Source organism: Schistocerca americana, chromosome 8, assembly GCF_021461395.2.
Source record: "Schistocerca americana isolate TAMUIC-IGC-003095 chromosome 8, iqSchAmer2.1, whole genome shotgun sequence".
Taxonomy (NCBI): Eukaryota; Metazoa; Arthropoda; class Insecta; order Orthoptera; family Acrididae; genus Schistocerca; species Schistocerca americana.
Genome location: NC_060126.1, coordinates 208,887,581 through 208,908,307, shown reverse-complemented (window position 1 = coordinate 208,908,307; position 20,727 = coordinate 208,887,581). Strand labels below are relative to the sequence as shown.

Here is a 20,727-nt window from a genome sequence, read left to right as displayed (position 1 = left end):
CAGCTTCTGCAGCTTTCGCTTTCAGGTTTGTTTTTTGCTTGGGCCCTATACTGACAACCAGTCATTCCAGTGATTGACACCATGTCATAAACTGGAACCAAGATTCACAAAAATAAAATTCCATGTTGTAATTCACAGTGTAATTAATTTTGCCCACTGACATGTTTTGAATTCAATTTTAAAATAAAACCATGGTACCAGTCATTGTTTGGGTGTCAGACTGGAAAATTACAGTTTTAAGACACCCCAACCTTAAAACTAAAAGCTGTGATCGATGTTATTTTCAACAAGTTCCTTCACTTTCTACATCATGGATCAGTCCAGTATCATATTATTACTAGACTTAACTTCCAAATGATGCAAGTCATGCATTTAAGAGGAGCCTTAACGTTGGCCTTTATGTTTGTCTCATGTAAATGTATTTCTTGTCTCGTATCAAAGACTGAAGCACTGTCAAACACTGGTGCTTCTACCTTATTGCTCAGTTAAAATACACCATGCCACGTACAGGCGTTAATAAAATCATGGCATTTACATTTCTGATCAAAGAGAGGGCCACATTCGTAAGTGCATGTTGCAATTAGTGTCAGCATATATGCAGATCGGTAATGCATCACTTCGGATAAAGAAAAATAACAATTTTTCCGTTTATACGTAAGTAATACTTTAATAGTTAAATTGTAATTTCTGTTGTCAGTAAAGATACCCCTAAGCAAACTATGTCACTTTTTTTTTTTTTTTTTTTTTTTTTATTTTAAAAAAGAGACGTCTTCACTGTTTTCCAAACTTGATTTTCCGAATTATACCTGTAGTTAAAAGCTTTGGGAAGTAAGGTAATTAGTTGACCTCCATTGAATCTTAAATAGTGTTTGAATATGGGCAAATAAGTACTCATAAAATTAATGGTAAACGATTTATAGGTCAGCTTCTCAAACTACCAAAACACACTCGAATTTAGGAATTTCATAGCAGAACTGTCACTGTTTTTTCTCGCTAGATCAGAAACACTTCATTATGTTGATGTGTAGATGTCTAGAACATCCAATATAAAAAAACTTATGAGGGCGCAGAACGAAAAACATTTTCATCCGTGTTTTGACACTTCGTTCTTTGCCAAATTCAGATATGGCGGACACCAGTGATTTCTAGTGAACACTCAATGATATAATCTTTTGCCGGCACGCGCTAGAGCCATCTATCGGTAGGTCTGGTAGTTGAGCATCCCTCATTTCGCTAGCTTTAGACGCCTGTTTCTGGACGCTTCAGAGGTTGTCTATACCGAAGAACACATCGAGTAGAATCGCTGGTGGGCATCTACATATTGTTTTGTTTTCTGACTACTGTCAAACTCGATTTGTGAGGGGCAGTAGCCGCCTCCAAAGGGCGGTAGGATAATGTGTTGTTAGCAAAATGGTTTTGGTATTTTGATAACCTGCGCAACATGCCGCGACCAAAATCAGCCAAGTCAGTTTTCATAGAAAAAAATGATTCTTGTGTTCCTCGTATATTTCTCGAAGAGGTGAGTTTCATTTAGTTTTGTAAGTGATGCCTTCATGGCTATGTCATTGTCGGTCTCCATTAGTTTTCCCAGTAGCTACTGAAATGGCATCGAATATGAAATTAAGATATACTTAATGCAAGATGTGACTAGTGACTTGTTGACAGTGTATCCGACGTTACATTTTATAACAGTTTATTGTTGTACCTCAATTTTCTATTCAGTCAGTTTGAGGAGGGGAGGAGGAGGACGAGGACGAGGACCTTACCACGATTTGTGTTGTTTTTTCCAGTGCTGATAGGCGACGCTCCTTAGGTCTCTTTTCCATAATGTCCAAATATTGTTTTGTTGGTAGTTTCTTAAATTGCGGTAATTTACTCAGATCAAATGAAAATAATTTAAACGACAATTTGGATAGCTCACAAGAACCCGAGCTAATTGTGCTGTTAAAGTTTTGGTTGTAGCAATCCATCCTAGGGATATGTTGGATTAAATTTCCTGCAGTAGTAACAGCTAGAGTGTGTCTAGTCTGACTGGAACTGACAATTGTCTTACCCATATATAAAAGTGGAGGTGGAAATTCAATCCAAAATTACAGTCCTATAGCAATAGTATCAATAATATTGGAGATTATTCAACTTGTAACGAAAGACCAGTTAAATGGCGTTTCTTAATTAATCAACCCATGAAGCAGGGTGCAGTATGAATTACAAAGTAGGTTGTCAACAATTAAGACATTTCAAGAAGTTACTTGGATTTTAAAGTAGGGAGAGCACTTTCGCCACACTAATAGATCTAACCAAGGCTTTTGACACTCTCTCACTTAGTATTTGAATTAAGAAATCAGAAATACGTCGAACAACTAGCGCCACTGAAATCCTATTTAACAATCAGAAACTAAGTAAAAGTTTAGATACAAAAATCTGACCTATAGTCAGTAGTCTAACGAGGCTCTTTGGTGGAACCTTCTTGTTAATTTTCCATATGAAAGATTTTCTTAATTTATTAGCATGTAAATTTGTGATGTGCATTAATGATGTAACTTTCATCTCATAACGGTGATGTAGGCCTAAATGTTGTCAGAAAAATGAAAGAAGCCGTGATGGAAAAGGAAAATTGGTGCTCCCAGGAAAATATGTTGACAATAACCAACAATAAAATGGAACATATCTTATTTTCCCCTAGAAATATTGATAATCAACTCAAGAACTCTGTAAAATTGTTAGGCATCTACCTGGATATTAAATTGGACTGGAACACCCACCCAGAAGGGATTCGTGGTAAATTAGCTTATTATATCTTGTATTGAAACTTAAACGTTGCACGTTGTATTATATTTGATCCAGTAAGTTGCATGTATGCAGTACAGCACATTGGATAATGGACAAATCAATATTTATGACTATACCAAATGTAAATCTATTATTAGAATTCAATATCTGTAACATTTTTCAGTCTGTGTTCAGAGCACATTGAGAGATGCTGGATTAGATGAGGAAGACAGTAGAAGTAAGAGATGGGATACATGTAAGTAACATTAGGCATGCTGATGATACCATCTTGAAGGCAGAAAGTGAAGAAGGGTTAAATAATTCTTATTGAAGGTGAAGGAAGAAAATGCAAAGGGTGGTGTAATGCTGAATGTCAAGAAAACAAAAACTATGGCAACTCCAGCTGTCACTTTGACATATAGGAGGAAAAACAATGAAGATAGTTTATATGTTCTCTTGTTTTAGCTCCGAGATTTCTGTTGTTGGCCACAAAATAGAGATGCTTGTTACTTGATAGAAAGAGATAACCACATAATTTTAGCACCAAAGATCCATACAGTAAGGCCGATGATCTTTCCATTTGTGACGTATGGATGTGAGATGTGGACATAAGATAGGCTGCACAGCGAAAAATAGAATCTCTTTGAGTTGTGATGTTGGAGGAAACTCTGAGTTCCATAGACTACAAAGAGAACAAATAGGTCAGTATTGCAGCAAATAAAATAAGATTGCACTGTGGAAGGTTTGATACTGATGCGAAACCGGATTACTTTTAATGAGAAGGTATGATTCACTGAAAACGACCTCTGTGCTGTGAAAGAAGAGCATTGCAAATAATGAGATGGATTGATGACATCACACATGTAATGGATTTCAATCTGGAAAGCCTTCAGGAGATGGTGGAGAACAGATGAAATTGGGGGATTACAGGAGTGTCAGACTCCACTCGTCTACTTTGAACCATATCATCATCAATACGGCGGAAATGGGTATTCTAAGGGTCTCCATTATGGCGCCTATGATGTCTCTTTATACACATGGCAACAAACACGAAAATACGTATAAATAAGACAATAACATCTCCCTCCAAAAATATAATCAAAGTAACGGGGCAGCCACGGGAAATTGGGGGTTTTAGGGAAGGGACAAGCTAAATATAACAGTAAAAAAGACACCACTATCCCAAAACACACAAAATGACGAGCAAAAAACAATTACAAAATCTACAGGAATCGACACTTCCCTTGACCTATATAGGTCACAACGGCTGCTGACGATACCAAAACACTCAATGCCTGCAGCAAAATCTACGAAAATTGGAATCAGGCATTTCCCTTGACCACAGCTGACGATACCAAAACACCAATACCTACATATAAAACTACGAAAATCAGAATCGGTCATCTACAAACACGACCAACTCAAACTCCGTGCCGTTATGACGTCCCACACCACAACACCCTTAAGTCTTGGGTCAAAGCAGGCAGGTGAAATCGGACGCTTCCGTTGAACTGAAATTGGCATGTTTTAAATTGAGGGCCACAGAGCCAGAATCATAAGGAAGGGGGGTGGGGGGGGGGGGAGAGAGAATTTACATTTATGAGCAGATGTAGAGGGAGGTGCACCGATAGTAATGTGGCACTAACAATGTTGTGCATAGAAGTGGCACTACATCGACTTTTTCACATGAGCATCATCACAGATGCATCTATGGATGGAGACTACGAGGAGGTCTAAAGCTTCGAGACAGCATTTATCTTGGGTGGGGGGGGGGGGGGGAGCAAGGGAGTTTTGTATAGCACATAGTCAATAATTAGGGTTCCATTCACATATGGGGTGTGGGAAGAATGATTGAGTGACTCTGTGCATGCAGTAATTATTCTAATCTTATCCGCGCAATACCTATGTCAGCGGTATGTATGGGGTTGTATAACTGTTTCTTGAAACTTTGTTAATACACTTTTCAGGGTAGTTTGTCTATCTTCGAGAGTCTGCCAGTTCAGTTCCTTCAGAATCTCTGTGACACTTCCCCATGGGTCAAACAAACCTGTGAACATTCATGCTGCCCTTCTCTGTATTTGTTCAATATCCCATGTTAGTCCTGTTTGCTATGGGTGCCTTACACATTTGAACAGTATTTTAGAACCAATAAACCAAAGGCTGCTTCATCCACAACTGAGACTATGGGATCATTCTGTTTCACATCCGTACGAAGTGTTACACCCAGGTATTTTTAGGAGTTACCGATTCCAACAGTGACCCACTTATATTACAGCCATAGGATACTATTTTTTGTTTTGTTTTGTGACATGCACAGTTTTACATTTTTGAACATTTAAAGCAAGTTGCCAGTCATTGCCCCACTTCAGAAATCTTATTGATATATGACTGAATAATTATGCTGATTCTTTCATGTAGTAATTCATTAGCCGTAACTGTATCATCTGCAAAAAGTCTGATGTTGCTATAAATATTATCTGCAAGGTTATTTATATACAACATGATCAGTGAGGGTCCCAACACACTTCCCTGGGGTGCACCTGAATTTACTTCTACATCTGGCAATGATTCTCTGTCCAAGATGTCAAGCTGTTTCCTCCCTAGCAAAAAGTCCTCAATCACAAATTTCACTTTATACCTTATATGATCATACTTTTGACGTTAATTGTATGTGTGGTACTGTGTCAAATGTGTTTTGGAAATTAGTAAATACTGTCTCTACCTGACTGCCTTAATCCAAAGCTTTCATTATGTCATGAGAAAAGTGATAGTTTGGTGAAACATGGTTGTTTTTCTTTTTATTCCATGATGGTTCGCATTGAGGAGGTCATTCTAATCAAGATACCCCATTACTGTGTCTAGGTCATCTGCAACATAATCACTGTGATCACTGTGCTGACAGTCTGTGGTGCTAGAGACATCTTCACACTGTATGTTATGGTACTGGTGTTGCTGCAAACAACTCCATTTCATGACCCAGGGTATTGAACACGCTGTAAAATCCTGCTAAGCCGAGCTAACAATGTTTGTGTTCTCTGAGGCAATGGTTACGTGGTGCTGTTGAGTGACGAGTATGGCCATCCTGAAGCTATCGATTAAGTATCCTGTTGACAGTTTCAGTAGGCCGCAGTCCAACCACTGTTGAATTTCAGCACTTGCTGGCCGACATTTCTCCTCTGTGTACTAGGCATAACAAGGTACTTGCATCAACAAACTACATACAGATTTCTTAATGAGAAACCTGCTGCACAATTTTTCCTTATATCCAGAACGTATCCCTGAAATGCCAATCAGTTGCATATTCAAGCATATAGAGCACTTCATGCCCATTTGACTTCTGTTGCATGCTGTTGCAGTTTTAATGGCCAGAAGAGTAATTTCGATCTAGTGCTAGGGAAAAAACCAGCAGTGAGTAACTGGGAAACGGTAAATTTGGATTGGAATAATTATTGCAAGAATGGGCTGGATGATAGGTGTGGTTGCACAAATAATGCTATTGAAGGTATTATATATCCTCAGAACATAATAATTTTACTGAAATTGAGAATCAAAAGTCGATGGAAAAATGTTAGTTAAATGATTTTGTAGGTCACTTGTCTCTGAAACTACAATGGTGGCAGTGCTTTATAAGTTTGGAGAATCTCACATGTTAGTTTTCCTGATCATGCAATGGTATTAGAAGTTTTTAATCCTCCATTTACAGACTGAGATACTTGCATAATAAGAACAGATGAAGCAGGGAATTGTTAGAGATTGTACTAAATGTCATATCAGAAAAAAATTCCTTAGCCTGTTTGGGGACTAATTGATCTTCTGATTAAAGGAAGAACCTAACTGCTTAATTTAGTTAAAATAGTACGAGAAGTGAATGACTATAAGGCTGTTATTGCATCGAGTACTTCAGGTATTAATAGGAATGTTGAGAAAGGTAGGAGTGTGTTTCCACTTGGCATCTGCTTTATCAGATGACACAGATAATGATGAAAGGGAGCAAAGAGTTATGTACAATTTTTCACAGAAATCTATATTTACACAGCTACCATTACTTTTCTGTACTTAAAGAATGATTTAAAACTAGCTAAATAACAAGTAAAACAGTCACATTAAAAAGATTTCTCATATATGTGACCTGATGGGTAACACCAGAGGCCTCATGAGACGGTTGTATGCAGGGAAGCCACAGTGACAGAAAATTACAGAAAAATGTGGGGAGCCGTATATAGCAATTAGTATTGGTGCTGGAACTGACCCTTACACTCAGCTTAAGCAATTGTAGCACCCTACATATAAACATGTGGAAGGAGCCATTATTATTTGATTGACTGATATGCAACAGTTGCAACTGTTAAATATATTGGAGTGTGCATCAAGAGCAATCACATCAAGCTAGTTGTCGGAAAAGGGGATGGAAAATTGAGATTCATTAGAATAATAATCATGAAATGTAATGAATCCTTAGGAAATGTAATTCAGTCTCGAAGGAGGTACCTTACAGAACACTTATCTGACCAATTTATGTTTATCATGTTGCACCCAAATCTGAGAGTAGGGCTGGCAGTGAAGTACAACACTAAGGATTAAAATCATGTTTACTATGAACACCAATGGAAATGATCTTCTACTGCTATTTATACAAACATCAAATGGTCCAAAATTTGCAAACATTATAAACATAAGAAATTTTGAGAACTTTCCAGGAATGATAAATACTAAGTAACAAATAATGTCTTTTGATTGGATTTTAACTGGTGACCCACAGAACACCAGTCTGCACTGCTAAATTCTCATTAGTCTTCTGTATGGCAGTACTGCCAGATAACATGTCTTCATTGTCTCACCCTCATTTTGATGAGCATCAGAGGTAGATCCCACGTCTCCTCCCTTCTCCCATTGCAGTTCTCAAGCAAGTCATCAGCTTCCTTGAACAAGAAGGCCCTCTTGGCGATCAGCACCTCCACGTTTTTGTAGAGCTTGATACAGAGGGCATGGGTTACATCTCAGCACTTTTGTCTTTTTGATGAAAGTTCATAATCCATGACTCCGTATTGTGTCATCCGACAAACAACGAAGGATATGGTCAGGCTTAAAGTAGAGCTTTAGTAACATTTCTAATAGTCCCGCATACCACACTGGCCTAAAAATCCATACCAAGTCTACCATTCTGTATCTCACTGGTCGATGCTTAACATTATAGAGCTCTAGATCCTTTTCCTCAACAATCAGGTCCTGTGTGCGAGCCATCTGACTTGCTTCTTTGGTACTGGTACTGGTGTTGGTGTTTCACATAGTCATCCCGAGTATTGTCCAACTGAAACAAGAACAGTGTGTCCATTGTCATTTTGTCCTTGTGACTGTGGAGCAGAAAGAATGGTGTGAAGCCTGTAGTGTCTTGCTTCACTGTGTTTTATGGCAATGTCGTATGGCCTGTACTGTATCCCAGTTTCTCTGTTCACCATCAGCGTATATTGAGAGTGTATTTGTCAATGTCTTGTTAAGGGGTTCTGAGAGGCCATTCACCTATGTGTGCTAGGTAATTGTCATCCTTTGGGTGACATCGGAGTGTGAAATTATGCCTGATACTAGTCTAGAATGTAAAACTTTCCCACAATCAGATGTCATAACTTGGAGTGCTTCACAATTCAAAATGGTGTCTTCTACAAGGAACCTTGCAATTACCAGAGCTTCAGCCATCAGCACAGCTTTGGTGACAGCGTAGCATGTGAGGTAAAGACTATTATCCATCGATTATTGTTAGTAGGCTCTGTGATCTCCCCAGGAGGTTGATTCCAGTTTGTTGGAATAGCACTGCTGCAGGCAGAACTGGCACCAAGTTCCTCAGAGATAATTGTGATATGTGCTTCTATTGATGCAATTCCTTACATTTACTGACACAGTATCTAATGGATCAGTAGAGACCTGGTCAGTGATGCCTGCATCCAATTCTGTTTAGCCTTCATGAATCCCAGGTGACGAGACTTTGGAGCGTAGTGGGAACACTGCAAAATAGCTGGTCATAGATGAATTGGTATGATGAGCAACCGTTCTCGTCCCGTCAGATTTTAGTTCCTCTTATATAACATTCTGTTTATTAACTGGAATTCTCCTTCGCTCTGTCCCTCCTCCAAGGCTTCCAGGTTTTCAGCAATGCTGGATCATCCCTCTGTTCAGTAATAGTGTCATTTAATGCAGCAACGACTGAGATTTCATCCACACCGCTGTGTTATGTTGAAGGATTCCGAGACTGTCGGTGTCCTTATGTATGCATCAACTTTAGCATACCATTTTGACATCTTACTCCTGAAGCCTCAGTTGCCATCTTACTATTCAGCCCAGTGTATCTTTTAGGCTTGTCAATAAGCATAGAGAATGGCGGCCCACCACATTGGTGGAAGATTTATGAAATAAATACATCTAGAACTTTTTGATGGTCTTAACAACTGTATAGTTGTAAAATATTGCATCTCTGGAAGCATAAATTACCATTTTTTTCGGCACCTTTCTGAATTTGACTAGGACTGAGCCCGTCCATAACCTGTAGCATCCATGTGAAATACTGCCTTGGCAGTATTGTCATACAGTGCAAGGACTGGAGGTGATGTTAGCACCTTCTTAAGGACAAGGAAAGATTTTTCTTGCATCACATTCTGGGGGAAATTTGGAATCTCCCTGTAGTTCTTGCAAGGGACATGCCTTGGTCGTATGTGGATCACTTGTAGTATGAGCACATTCCATGAAAGTTTCCCATATCACAATGCTGAGGAGTCAAAAACAATGTATGACTGCTCTTATTGGGTAAAGTGCACTTATGGTGTATTGCAGCTCTTTTGTTGTGTAAGGTTGTTTGCAATTTGTTTTCGTTGTGCATAGCCAATCAGTTGATAGGATAAGGCAGACAGTGAGAATCACTGAATATAATGATTTCTGTGGGCAGAAGATATGGGTTGATTGTATGGTGAGTGCCACAATAACTTGAGCTGATCTGGTTATTATGGATTTCAGTTGCTTGTTGATTCATGTATGATGCATGGTACTTAAAAGGGAAAGCAGGAAAGGTGGGGACAGGGGCCTAATCAGTTACAGTTGGTTTCACAGAAAACACATACACTTTATTTAAAAAAAAAAAAAAAAAAAAAAAAAACTTTCAACTATCATTTTTAAGATTTTACTACGCTGGTGGCTGAAATCCTTATTAGAAGAATTGCAAGTTGTTGTCAGCTGAAGGCCACAAGCAATGTTACACACAATCAGTGGATGGAGGCCTGATTAAGAAGGTTCAAAATTATTCGTTGGCTGAAGGCCAGAAGCAATTTCAAAATGCACAACGGCTGAAGGCCTGAATTACAAATGAGGGAGGCAGTTACACATTAACAAACACTAGGATATTTTCTTCTTAACAATCAAAATAACAAGCTATAGTAATGGCTGAAGGCTTATTAAGAAAAATTGCAAATTATTGGTCGGCTGAAGGCCACATACAATGTCACACAATCAACGGCTGAAGGCCTGATTAAGAAGGTTGAAAAATTGTGTGGGCTGAAGGCCACAAGCAATTTCAGAACACACAAGGGCTGAAGGCCTGAATTACAAATAAGGTGGACAATTACACTTTTAAAAATACTAAAACCCTTTCTAATAATCTTAATAACTTGTAAGAAGCTGTAGTGACGGCTGAGGGCCTCACTAGAACAGGATTGAAAATTGTCGGCTGAAGGCCACAAGCAATGTTACAAACAATTAACAGCTGAAGGCCTGATTTACAAGTGGGGAAGGCAACATGTTAAGACATTAGGGTAAATTTTAAAAAAATTATGACAATTTGTGCAAATAAGACAAGAGTGATCCACAGACAGCACTCCCTGGATCAATCTGAGGAAGGTGACTACAGCTGTGTAAGTGGTGAGACAGGCAGCCGAGAGTTGTACTCACGTAACTGGATGGCAACTCACTCTAGGGATAGCTTAAGTTCTGACTGACAGACTAACAAATCTGCCTAACGTCCGATCACCGGTACAAAAATGGAATATTTTTAGGCAAGGGCGAAGAGATGGAAAGCACCATGTCTTCGGAAACACACCCAAGGCCAAAGGAAACACTAGAACCAAGGTAGACCTCCTAAAAACCTATGCGCAGTACAATTCAAGAGGCTGTCAAACTACACGCCATGTCGGACTGCATCAACACGACGAGGAAAGGTACACTGCCAGAAAAGTACGCTAACCTCCAGGGCAGGTAACTGGGGCGTTAGTGACCACAAGGCAGAAAATACCATTGGTTGCATTTCACTAATAAGAGTAATACTAAATCCAAACTAACATCAAGGAGTAGAAGGTGGCAGTCTCCACTTGTTGCGGTTGGTCTCACCGACCTTGGGAGCAGCAACAGGCAGACAACAACGGGATCTCAAACAGTGTAGGTTTCAGTACTGGACACGGTTTACTCAACTTCAAACGTCCTGGGTTCGGTCATCGGCTACAGCCCCTCAGTCCGACAGTGCCTGCACACTGCCGGCGGTCCCAGCCTGCCCTCGCGCTGCAGACCACCTCGCTGCTACGTTCGAAGCCGAACTGATGTCCATCCATAACTCCTCACCAAATTCCCCCCAGGGGGCCCATAGTCCTTTCATGGGTATGTGTGGCACACACAGGGCCCCGAGCTATTGCAGTCTCCTTTCCTTTCAAGGCGGCATTACCATCCCTGTTCCTCTCCCTCCCTATCCTTGCTCCTTTGTCCCTGCCTCCTCATTTCCCTCTTAGTGGACTTCATGTCGACTTGGCCATCCTCCTGGCTTCTTTTTGGTCTGTGCTATTGTTTATTTTGCTGTTTCCATGTCCTTTTCGGCATTTTTGGTCCCCTTGGGGTTTGACTCCCATTTCCAAAATTTTCCATTCAGTGTGAGCCATTTGGGGATGAACTCCCAACCTAGCTTCCATGGTGCAGGTTCCTCTCCTCCTCCCCTCCCATTCCTCTTTGCACCTTGGCTCCTCACCTGCTAGGTCACCAGCACGGTAGCCAGTCCGTGTGGTGGGGCTGTTAAGTACCCACTTGGCTGAGCCCCCTGAAACCACAGGGATCACACTACTAGTACTTGAGCTGTTAATGCCTCGTGTATGCCCATGAGTCGATGTTCATCGTTTTGGGGCACCAGAACTCTTGGCAATGGCCACCGTGCCAGACGGCCCTAGCTGTGACTGGGTGGCACCCATGGGGCGAGCCCCTGATTGGAGTGGGTGGTACTAGGACGGATGCCTTGTTCATGAAGCGACAAAAGCTTCACCATCCTGGCCATCCTATGGCCATCTCTAAGTGTGGCAGCAGACGTGACACTCCTTCTTCTGATCCTCGGCCTTCCCCTCCCTGGCCACCCCCTGGGAGGAGGGTCAGGCTCGTCGGCTTGGGTTGAAACCTTTCCCTCGGTACCTGGTTTGTACCAGGACAGATGACGGTAGTTTAGCCATGACCAAGCCTTTGTTTTTCGTGGAGACGATTGAAGATAAGTATGGCGAAGTTGAATCGATGAGTAAAATGCGGTCCAGTGCTTTGCTCATCAAGACATCTTCAGCTGCCCAATCTGGCGCCCTGCATGCTTGTGACCATCTCGGTGACGTCCCAGTCTCCGTCACACGCCACCAATCTTTGAACTCAGTACAGGGCATTATTTTCCACCGAGATCGTCTTCTGCAAACTGACGAGGAGCTCCGTGCTAACCTCGAGCAGCGAGGGGTTAATTTTATCTGCCGTGTGCAGCGAGGCCCTCTAAACAATCGCAGCCCCCTGCGGGTTCGGCGGTTAGAATAGGCCTGCGGTATTCCTGCCGATCGTAAGAGGCGACTAAAAGGAGTCTCAACTGTTTCGGCCTTTAATGTGATGGTCCCCTAAAGGGGTTTGACCACTCTATTTCAAAATTTTCCGTTAGTGCGTACCATTTGGGGAAGGACGCCTTATGTGGTGCATTCTATATCCATCTTGCCCTAAGATCTGGCACACCCGATATTGTCATGGAGTTGGACTTACACCGAGCTTCCGACCACATCAGCTGCAGTGTGTTCCGGGTAGCATACATTCCCTCCCTTGTGCACTTCCATCTTTGCCCTCGTCATATCCATGGATATTAGACACCCGACATCCAGCATGGTAGCCAGTCCGTTGTGGTGGGGTCGTCATGTACCCTCTTGGTGGTAGCCCCCTGACTACACAGTGCACTTTACCCAATAAGAGCAGTCATACATTGTTTTTGACTCCTCAGCATTGTGATATGGGAAACTTTCATGGAATGTGCTCATACTACAAGTGATCCACATATGACCAAGGCATGTCCCTTGCAAGAACTACAGGGAGATTCCAAATTTCCCCCAGAATTCGATGCAAGAAAAATCTTTCCTTGTCCTTAAGAAGGTGCTAACATCACCTCCAGTCCAGGTGGTCTTTGCTGTGGCTGGGTGGTGCCCGTGGGGAGAGCTCCTGGTCGGAGCGGGTGGCATCAGGGCGGATGTCCTGCAATGAGGCGTGGTACATCATCTCTCGCTGGTGGGCCTCCACCAGCAGTCTCTAAGTGATCGAGGACTAACCTCAATGGCAAGAAATATGATCTGAGATCATTTCCCTCCCTGGCCACTCCATGGGAGAAACGTACGGCTAAAGACGGCATTGCAGCCGGTACCTCGGCTGTACGAGAGTTGATGGTGAATCATTTCTGTCAACCAAGCCTCAGTTTTTTGTGAAGAATATAGAGGACAAGTTCAGGGAGGTGAAGGGCTTGTCCAAAATGCGCTCTGGTTCAGTTCTAATCAAAACATCATCCTCTGCCCAGTCATGGAGGTTGCTCGCTTGTGACAAGTTGGTTGATGTTTCAGTTACTATCACACCCCATAAGTGTCTAAACATGGTCCAGAGTATTATATTCCACAGGTACCTTCTTCTGCAGCCAGACAATGAACTACGCGCCAACCTAGAACGACGAGGTGTTCACTTCGTCCGGCGTGTCCATCGGGGTCCGAGGGATAATCAGTTAGCCACCGGTGCCTTCATCTTGGCCTTCGAGGGTAGTGTCTTACTCGAAAAGGTCAAGGTGATGGTTTACTGCTGTGATGTGAAGCCATATATCCCTCCTCCGATGTGGTGTTTTAAATGCTGGAAGTTTGGGCATATGTCATCCCGATATACTTCTGGCATCACGTGTCGAGATTGTGGACATCCTTCACATCCCAATACTCCATGTGCCCCGCCTCCCATCTGTGTTAACTGCGGGGAACACCATTCCCCGTGCTCGCCGGACTACCGGGTATTCCAGAAAGAATGGAAGACCCTGGACCACCTGACCTACACCAAGGCCAAGCTGAAATATGAGAGGCTACATCCTGTGCCAATGATGTCAACCTACGCCGCTGCTGCAACAGCGGTTCTCCCATCTCCCATGTCGTCACGTACGGTTAGCTCTATGATCCGTCACAATCCACCGGCCCCCTTAATTGTGGGGGGGGGGGGGGGGGGCACATCACTCCCTGTTGCTCCTGCTCCATCTACTTCAGGAGCAACACCCCCGCCCCCCCCCCCCCCCCCCCAACCATCAGGGACATCAATTCCCACTTCCCAGCCGGGGAAGTGTAAGACTTCTTCGTCTCCTCTCACCAGGAAGGGGTCCCTTGGGGACCTCCCTTCGCAAGTTCAGACCAGCGGAAAAGCGGATACCCGCAAGTGGCTGAAACAACCACCGGTCGCTGGTCATAGGGCCTCACAGGTGTCGTCCGTCCCAGAGTCTGACCCAGTGAGGCCCTCCCAGGCTGAACCACCGATGGCACAATGCTAGAAGCAGAAAAAGAAGAAGGTTTCCAAGAATTCAGACATTGTGGTGGCACCCATCCCACCGCTTCCTACAAGCTCAGTGGCTGAGGATGAGGTTGAGATTCTGGCATCTGCTGAAGACCTGGATCACGCCGGACCCTCAGATGCAATGGATGTCACTCGCATGGGTACTGAACCGGTGGCAGCAAGTGACCAAGCAGCGTAATCTGCCTCCCCAGTCCCTTCACGCCTTTCTCAGCTATGGACAATGTCTTCCTTCAGTTGAACTGTGGTGGTTTCTTCCACCATTTTGCTGAGCTCCTACTACTTTTCAGCCTTCACCCTTTCTTTTGCATTGCTCTTCAAGAAACTTGGTTTCCAGCAATGCGAACCCCCGCCCTACGTGGCTATCAGGGTTATTTTAAGAACCGGGCAGCTTATGAAAGGGTATCTGGTAGCGTCTGCATCTATGGCCTTCACTCTCTTCACAGCGAGTCTGTCCCTCTACAGACACCTTTAGAGGCTGTTGCTGTTAGGGTGTGGACACCACAGGCTGTTACTGTCTGCAGTTTCTATCTTCCATCAGATGGTGATGTCCTGCAGCATGTCCTGGCTATGCTGATAGCCCAGTCGGCGCCACCTTTCCTGTTACTGGGCGACTTCAACGCCCATAACCCTCTTTGGGGTGGGTCAGTGGCAACAGGTCGAGGCGCCACCGTTGAGCATGTATTGACACAACTCGACCTTTCCATTTTAAATGATGGTGCCTTCACACATTTCAGTGTGGCGCATGGCACGTACTCAGCCATCGACCTTTCGATCTGCAGCCCTATCCTCTTACCGTCTGTCTAATGGAGTGCGCATGACGACCTGTGTGGTAGTGACCACTTTCCTATCTATCTGTCACTGCCACAGCATCACTCTTCTGGGCGCCCTTGCAGATGGGCTATGAATAAGGCTGACTGGGACTTGTTCTCCTCCATGGCCTCTATTGCGCCTCTTTCTAATGAAGCCATTGATGTGGTGGTTCACTCGGTCACCACCGGCATCGTTACTGCCGCAGAATCTGCCATTCCCTGTTCTTCTGGGTCCCTTCGGCGGAGGACTGTGCCGTGGTGGTCGCCTGCAATCGCCGAGGCGATTAAAGATCGCCGGCAGGTGCTCCAGTGTCACAAGCGACATCCCTTTAAATGGCTGCGTGCGCGGGCCCACCGCCTTATTCGCCAACACAAGCAGGAGTGCTGGGAATGGTATGTCTCCACCATTGGCCTCCATATCTCTCCATCACAGGTTTGGGCCACGATTAGGCGCCTCTATGGCTACCGGACCCCTGTCCCTGCGCTCTCACTGATTGGGGCAGTTTGTACTGACTCCGACGTAATTGCAAACTGCTTGGCAGAGCATTTTGCTCTGAGTTCTACTTCTGCGAATTACCCACTGGCCTTCTGCTCCATTAATGAGCGGGTGGAACGTCGGAGCCTTTCATTTCACACCTGCCATCCTGATTACTGCAAAGTTCCATTCAGTGAGTGGGAATTCCACAGTGCCCTTGCCGCTTGCCCTGATACAGCTCCCGGTCCAGATCGCATCCACTGTCAGATGCTGAAAAACCTCTCAGTGGACTGCCAGGGACGCCTCCTTGACCTTTACAACCTTATCTGGGTCAAGGATGAGTTTCCGTCACAGTGGCGGGAAAGCATTATTATACCCGTTCTGAAACCTGGCAAGAGCCCATTGGAGGTGGACAGCTACTGCCCCATTAGCCTCACCAACATTCTTTGCAAGTTGCTTGAACACATGGTGAGCCGGCAGTTGAGTTGGGTACTTGAGTCTCGGGGTCTTCTGGCTCTGTCTCAGGGTGGGTTCCGTAAAGGCCACTCTGCTGCCAACAGTCTGGTGACCCTGGAGTTAGCCATCCGTATGGCCTTTGCCCGCCGTCATCACCTCGTTGCTGTCTTTTTTTGACATGCTGAAGGCGTACGATACGACATGGCACCATCACATCCTCTCTACACTTCATGGTTGGGGTCTTCTGGGTCCGCTGCCGATTTTCTTACGAAATTTTCTGTCGCATCGTACCTTCCGCGTCCAAGTCGCGGCTTCCCATAGTTGCCCCCCGGGTTCAGGAGAACAGGGTACCACAGGGATCTGTCCTAAGTGTCTGCCTGTTTTTAATTGCAGTTAACGGGCTCACTGCGGCAGGGGAACATCTGTCTCAGCTTCCTTGTATGCTGACGACTTCTGCCTCTACTATAGCTCCATTGGCATTGCAGCTGCTGAATGTCAGCTGCAGGGCGCTATCCGCAAGGCGAAGTCTTAGGCTGTAGTGCATGGCTTCCAGTTTTCGGCTGCCAATACCTGCGTTATGTGTTTCTGCCGGCGACGCACTGTTCACCCTGAGCCGTGGCTTTATCTTGACAGCGAACCTCTTGCTGTGGTGGAGACACATCAATTTCTGGGAGTGGTTTTTGATGCCCGGTTGACTTGGCTCCCACATATTCGTCAGCTTAAGCAGATGTGTTGGCGGCATCTTAATGCTCTGTGATGCTTGAGCCACACCAGCTGGGGTGCCGACCGATCTACCCTCTTACGTCTCTACCAGGCGTTAATCCAGTCCCGCCTGGATTATGGGAGCCTGGCTTATGGTTCAGCATCCCCATCTGCATTGCGGGTGCTGGACCCAATCCTTCACAGCGGGATCTGACTTGCCACTGGTGCTTTCCGAACTGGCCCTGTGAACAGCATACTTTTGGAGGCAGGTGTCCCTCCACTGTGGTTACGGCGTCAATGTTTTCTGGCCACTTATGCTACCCATGTTTGTAGCTTGCCTGGGCATCCTAATTATCGTCTCCTGTTCCCTCAGTCGGTCGTCCATCTCCCAGAATGTCTGCCCTTGTCACGGTCAGCGTCAGAGAGCTTCTCTCCGGGCTTGGGGTTTTCCCTCTTCCATCTACTTTCTGGGCTTCTCTGCATACACCCCCTGTGGTGTTTGCCCCGCCCTTGCCTTCAGCTCGAATTGGCACAGGGCCCGAAGGACTCAGTCCCTCCAGAGGCCTTCTGCCGCCACTTTCTTTCCATCCTTGCCCTGTATCAGGGCTCTGGCATTGTTTACTCTGACGGTTCGATGGTTGCTGGTCATGTCGGTTATGCTCTCACTCTTGGGGAGCATTACGAACAACATTCATTGCTGGCTGGCTGCAGCACTTTCACTGCTGAGCTGGTCGCCATCTTTTGTGCCCTAGAGGATATCCGCTCCTGCTCAGGGGAGTCCTTCGTTATCTGTAGTGACTCCCTAAGCAGTTTACGCGCTATCGACCAGTGTTTCCCTCGTTCTTGTCTTATGCTAGCTATCCAGGGATCACTCCATACTCTTGCCGATTGCGGCCGCTCTGTGGTCTTTTTGTGTGTACCCCAGGCCGTGTTGGGATACCAGGCAATGAACATGTAGACCGCCTGGCCAAACAGGACACCAGTAAACCATCTCTGGACGTTGGCCTCCCGGAGACTGATTTCGGAGCATTCTTACGCCGCAAAGTTTTCGCACTTTGGGACACTGAATGGCGCGATCTGACCATACCCAATAAACTCCATGCAATCAAGGAGACGACGACTGTGTGGCTGTCATCCATGCGAGTCACTCACAGGGACTCAGTTGTCCTTTGTCGCCTCCGCATTGGCCACACCCGGCTGACGCACAGTTATTTACTGCGTCGTGAGGACCCGCCTCTATGTCACTGCGGTGGGGCTTTGACAGTGGTCCACATTTTGTTGACCTGTCTTCGTTTAGCTGTGTTCAGGCAGACATTTGCGTTGCCTGATACGCTCCCTGCCCTTTTAACAGATGATACTGCTATGACAAGCTTAGTTTTGCGTTTTATTTGGGCAGAGGGCTTTTATCACTTAATCTGTGTTTCTTTTATTGTGTTGAGTCTGGCCTTTGGCCTACGATTTTAGACTGAGTTTTTAATGTGTTTCTTGGTGGTTGGCTTTTCCTTTTTTTGTCTCTATGGTTGGCCAATCACTGTCACACTCTGTGTGACTTTAATTCCTTTTGTATGGTCTCTGTCTAAGTCTTTCTTGTCCTGTGTCATCTGCCGTCTTTTCCATTGTTCATTTTTATTCTGTGTGGGTGTTTGAAATTTTGGAAGAAGGGACCGATGACCATAGCAGTCTGGTCCCTTCAATCCCACAAACCAACCAACCAAACAATCACATTGCTACAGGTGCCTCTATCCTGGCCTTCGAGGGGGATGTCCTCCCAGAGGAGGTCAAGGTAATGGTGTATTGGTGTGATGTAAAACCTTATATTCCACCACCAATGAGATGTTTTAAATGCTTAAGATTTGTACACATGTCTTCCTGTTGCACCACTGATCCCCTCTGTGGTGACTGTGGGTGCCTCCTCCATGAGGGGAGTACCTGTGCTTCCCTGCCAATGCCCCTCAGGGGGTCAGCAATTAGTCTCTGTGTACAGGCTTGGCGACCGTGGGGTCCCTGAGCTGGGGACTGGGAAGCGCCACCAGTCCTCAATACCGTAAGCTCTGAGCGTGATTCAACGACCACCGTAAGGCGCGACGGTGGGACGTTGTATGGTACAGAGTCCGGGGATCTTGGCTTAACTGCCTGGGTCGCGAGGATGGTACAAACCTCTATAAAAAAAACTTCAATCTGAAGGTGTGCTGCGTGCCGAGGAGACACATGGCTGTTGAGGCAGAACAGTTGCTAGCGGCCGACCTCTGGGGATCCTGCCGCCCCCCGCTTACCCAGGCAAGTGGGGCTCTGTCTGGGTGGACATTACTTCCCCTAGCTGCTCGTGGGACCACCATGAAATGAAATACGAATAGTGTGCAAGCATTTGTCTCTAAGACAGGAAAGTTTAGTGCTTTACAGTATGACCTCCAATCGTTCCCTTCCCTGTCCACACCAGGGGAGGAACGGCGGTCTAAATTACCTGGTGCGACGTATTCTCCTCGATTTCTGGTTTGCAGCTGAGCAGATGGGGACTCATTTCTGACCACAAAGCCTCAGTTTTTTGTGGAAAATTTAGAGGACAAGTTTGGAGAAGTTGAGGGTATGTCTAAAATGAGGTCTGGACCAGTCCTCATACAGAGAGCCTCCCCAGCACAGTCACGGGCATTGCTTGCTTGTGACAAGCTCGGTGATGTTGCAGTCTCCATTACGCCTCATAAGAGCCTCAATATGGTTCAGGGACTTATTTTTCATCGTGACCTGTTATTGCAGTCCGACAACGAGCTCCGTGCAAATCTGGAACGCCGCGGTGTCCACTTTGTAGGACGTGTCTTCAGGGGACCTAAAGATAGTAGGGTCGCCACCGGCACCTTCATCTTGGCTTTCAAGGGTGACACCCTGCCCGAGAAGGTCAAGGTGATCATATGTCGATGTGATGTTAAACCTTACGTACCTCCTCCCATGCGCTGCTTCAAGTGCTGGAGGTTTGGGCATATGTAATTGAGATGTGATGCCAACCTTACTTGTCGGGATTGTGGACGTGCCTCCCACCCCAACGTCCCATTTTCGCCACCCCCTGTTTGTGTCAACTGCGGACAGAAATATTCGCCTTGCTCATCAGACTGTGCGGTTTATCAAAAAGAACGGAAAATTATGGAGTATAAGACCTTGGACAGGCTCACTTACACAGAGGCTAAACGCAAGTACGACTGACTTCACCCTGTGCGCATTTCATCGACGTATGCTACAACAGCTTCGATGTCGCCATCCCTGGCGATGAGCCCCCAAGCTCAGCTGCTTTTTGTGGGCCCTCCAGCCCGGCCGTCTATTCCTGCCCACCTGTCAGTTGGGGAACATCCTCTTCCGTTGCTCCCCTGTTTTCAACATCGGGAGTAACAACCCCGCCTTCTTTGGGGACTTCAGTCCCCACCTCTGAGCCGGAGAAGTGCCCGCCTCCTCCGGCTCCCCTTGCGTGGAAGAGATCGCTTGGTGCCCTCCCTTCCATGGTTACAGCCCCCCCCCCAGATGTCAGCCAGTGGCTGAAAAAGCCACCACTTGAGGGCCGTAGGGCTTCCAGGTCTTTCTCGGTCCATCAGACTGGGTCAGAAAAGCCCACTCAGCCTGATAAACTGAAGGACAAACGGTACTCTACCAAAAAGAAGAAAAAGCAAAAGGACAAGGACATAAAGACAGAAAAGGGGTTCACCACTG

At 45.3% G+C, this 20,727-nt stretch overlaps 1 protein-coding gene across 1 annotated transcript in view; it reads left to right on the top strand.

Annotated features, from left to right (window-relative positions):
• Nucleotides 1–1,288: 1,288 nt before the first annotated feature.
• LOC124544716 (quinone oxidoreductase-like protein 1) overlaps nt 1,289–20,727 on the top strand; it is a 138,655-nt gene continuing 119,216 nt past the window's right edge. Inside the window, exon 1 of the mRNA XM_047123362.1 lies at nt 1,289–1,519. Within this exon, the coding sequence (XP_046979318.1) occupies nt 1,442–1,519 (78 nt within the window). The 5' untranslated portion in view covers nt 1,289–1,441. The remainder of the gene's footprint in view (nt 1,520–20,727) is intronic.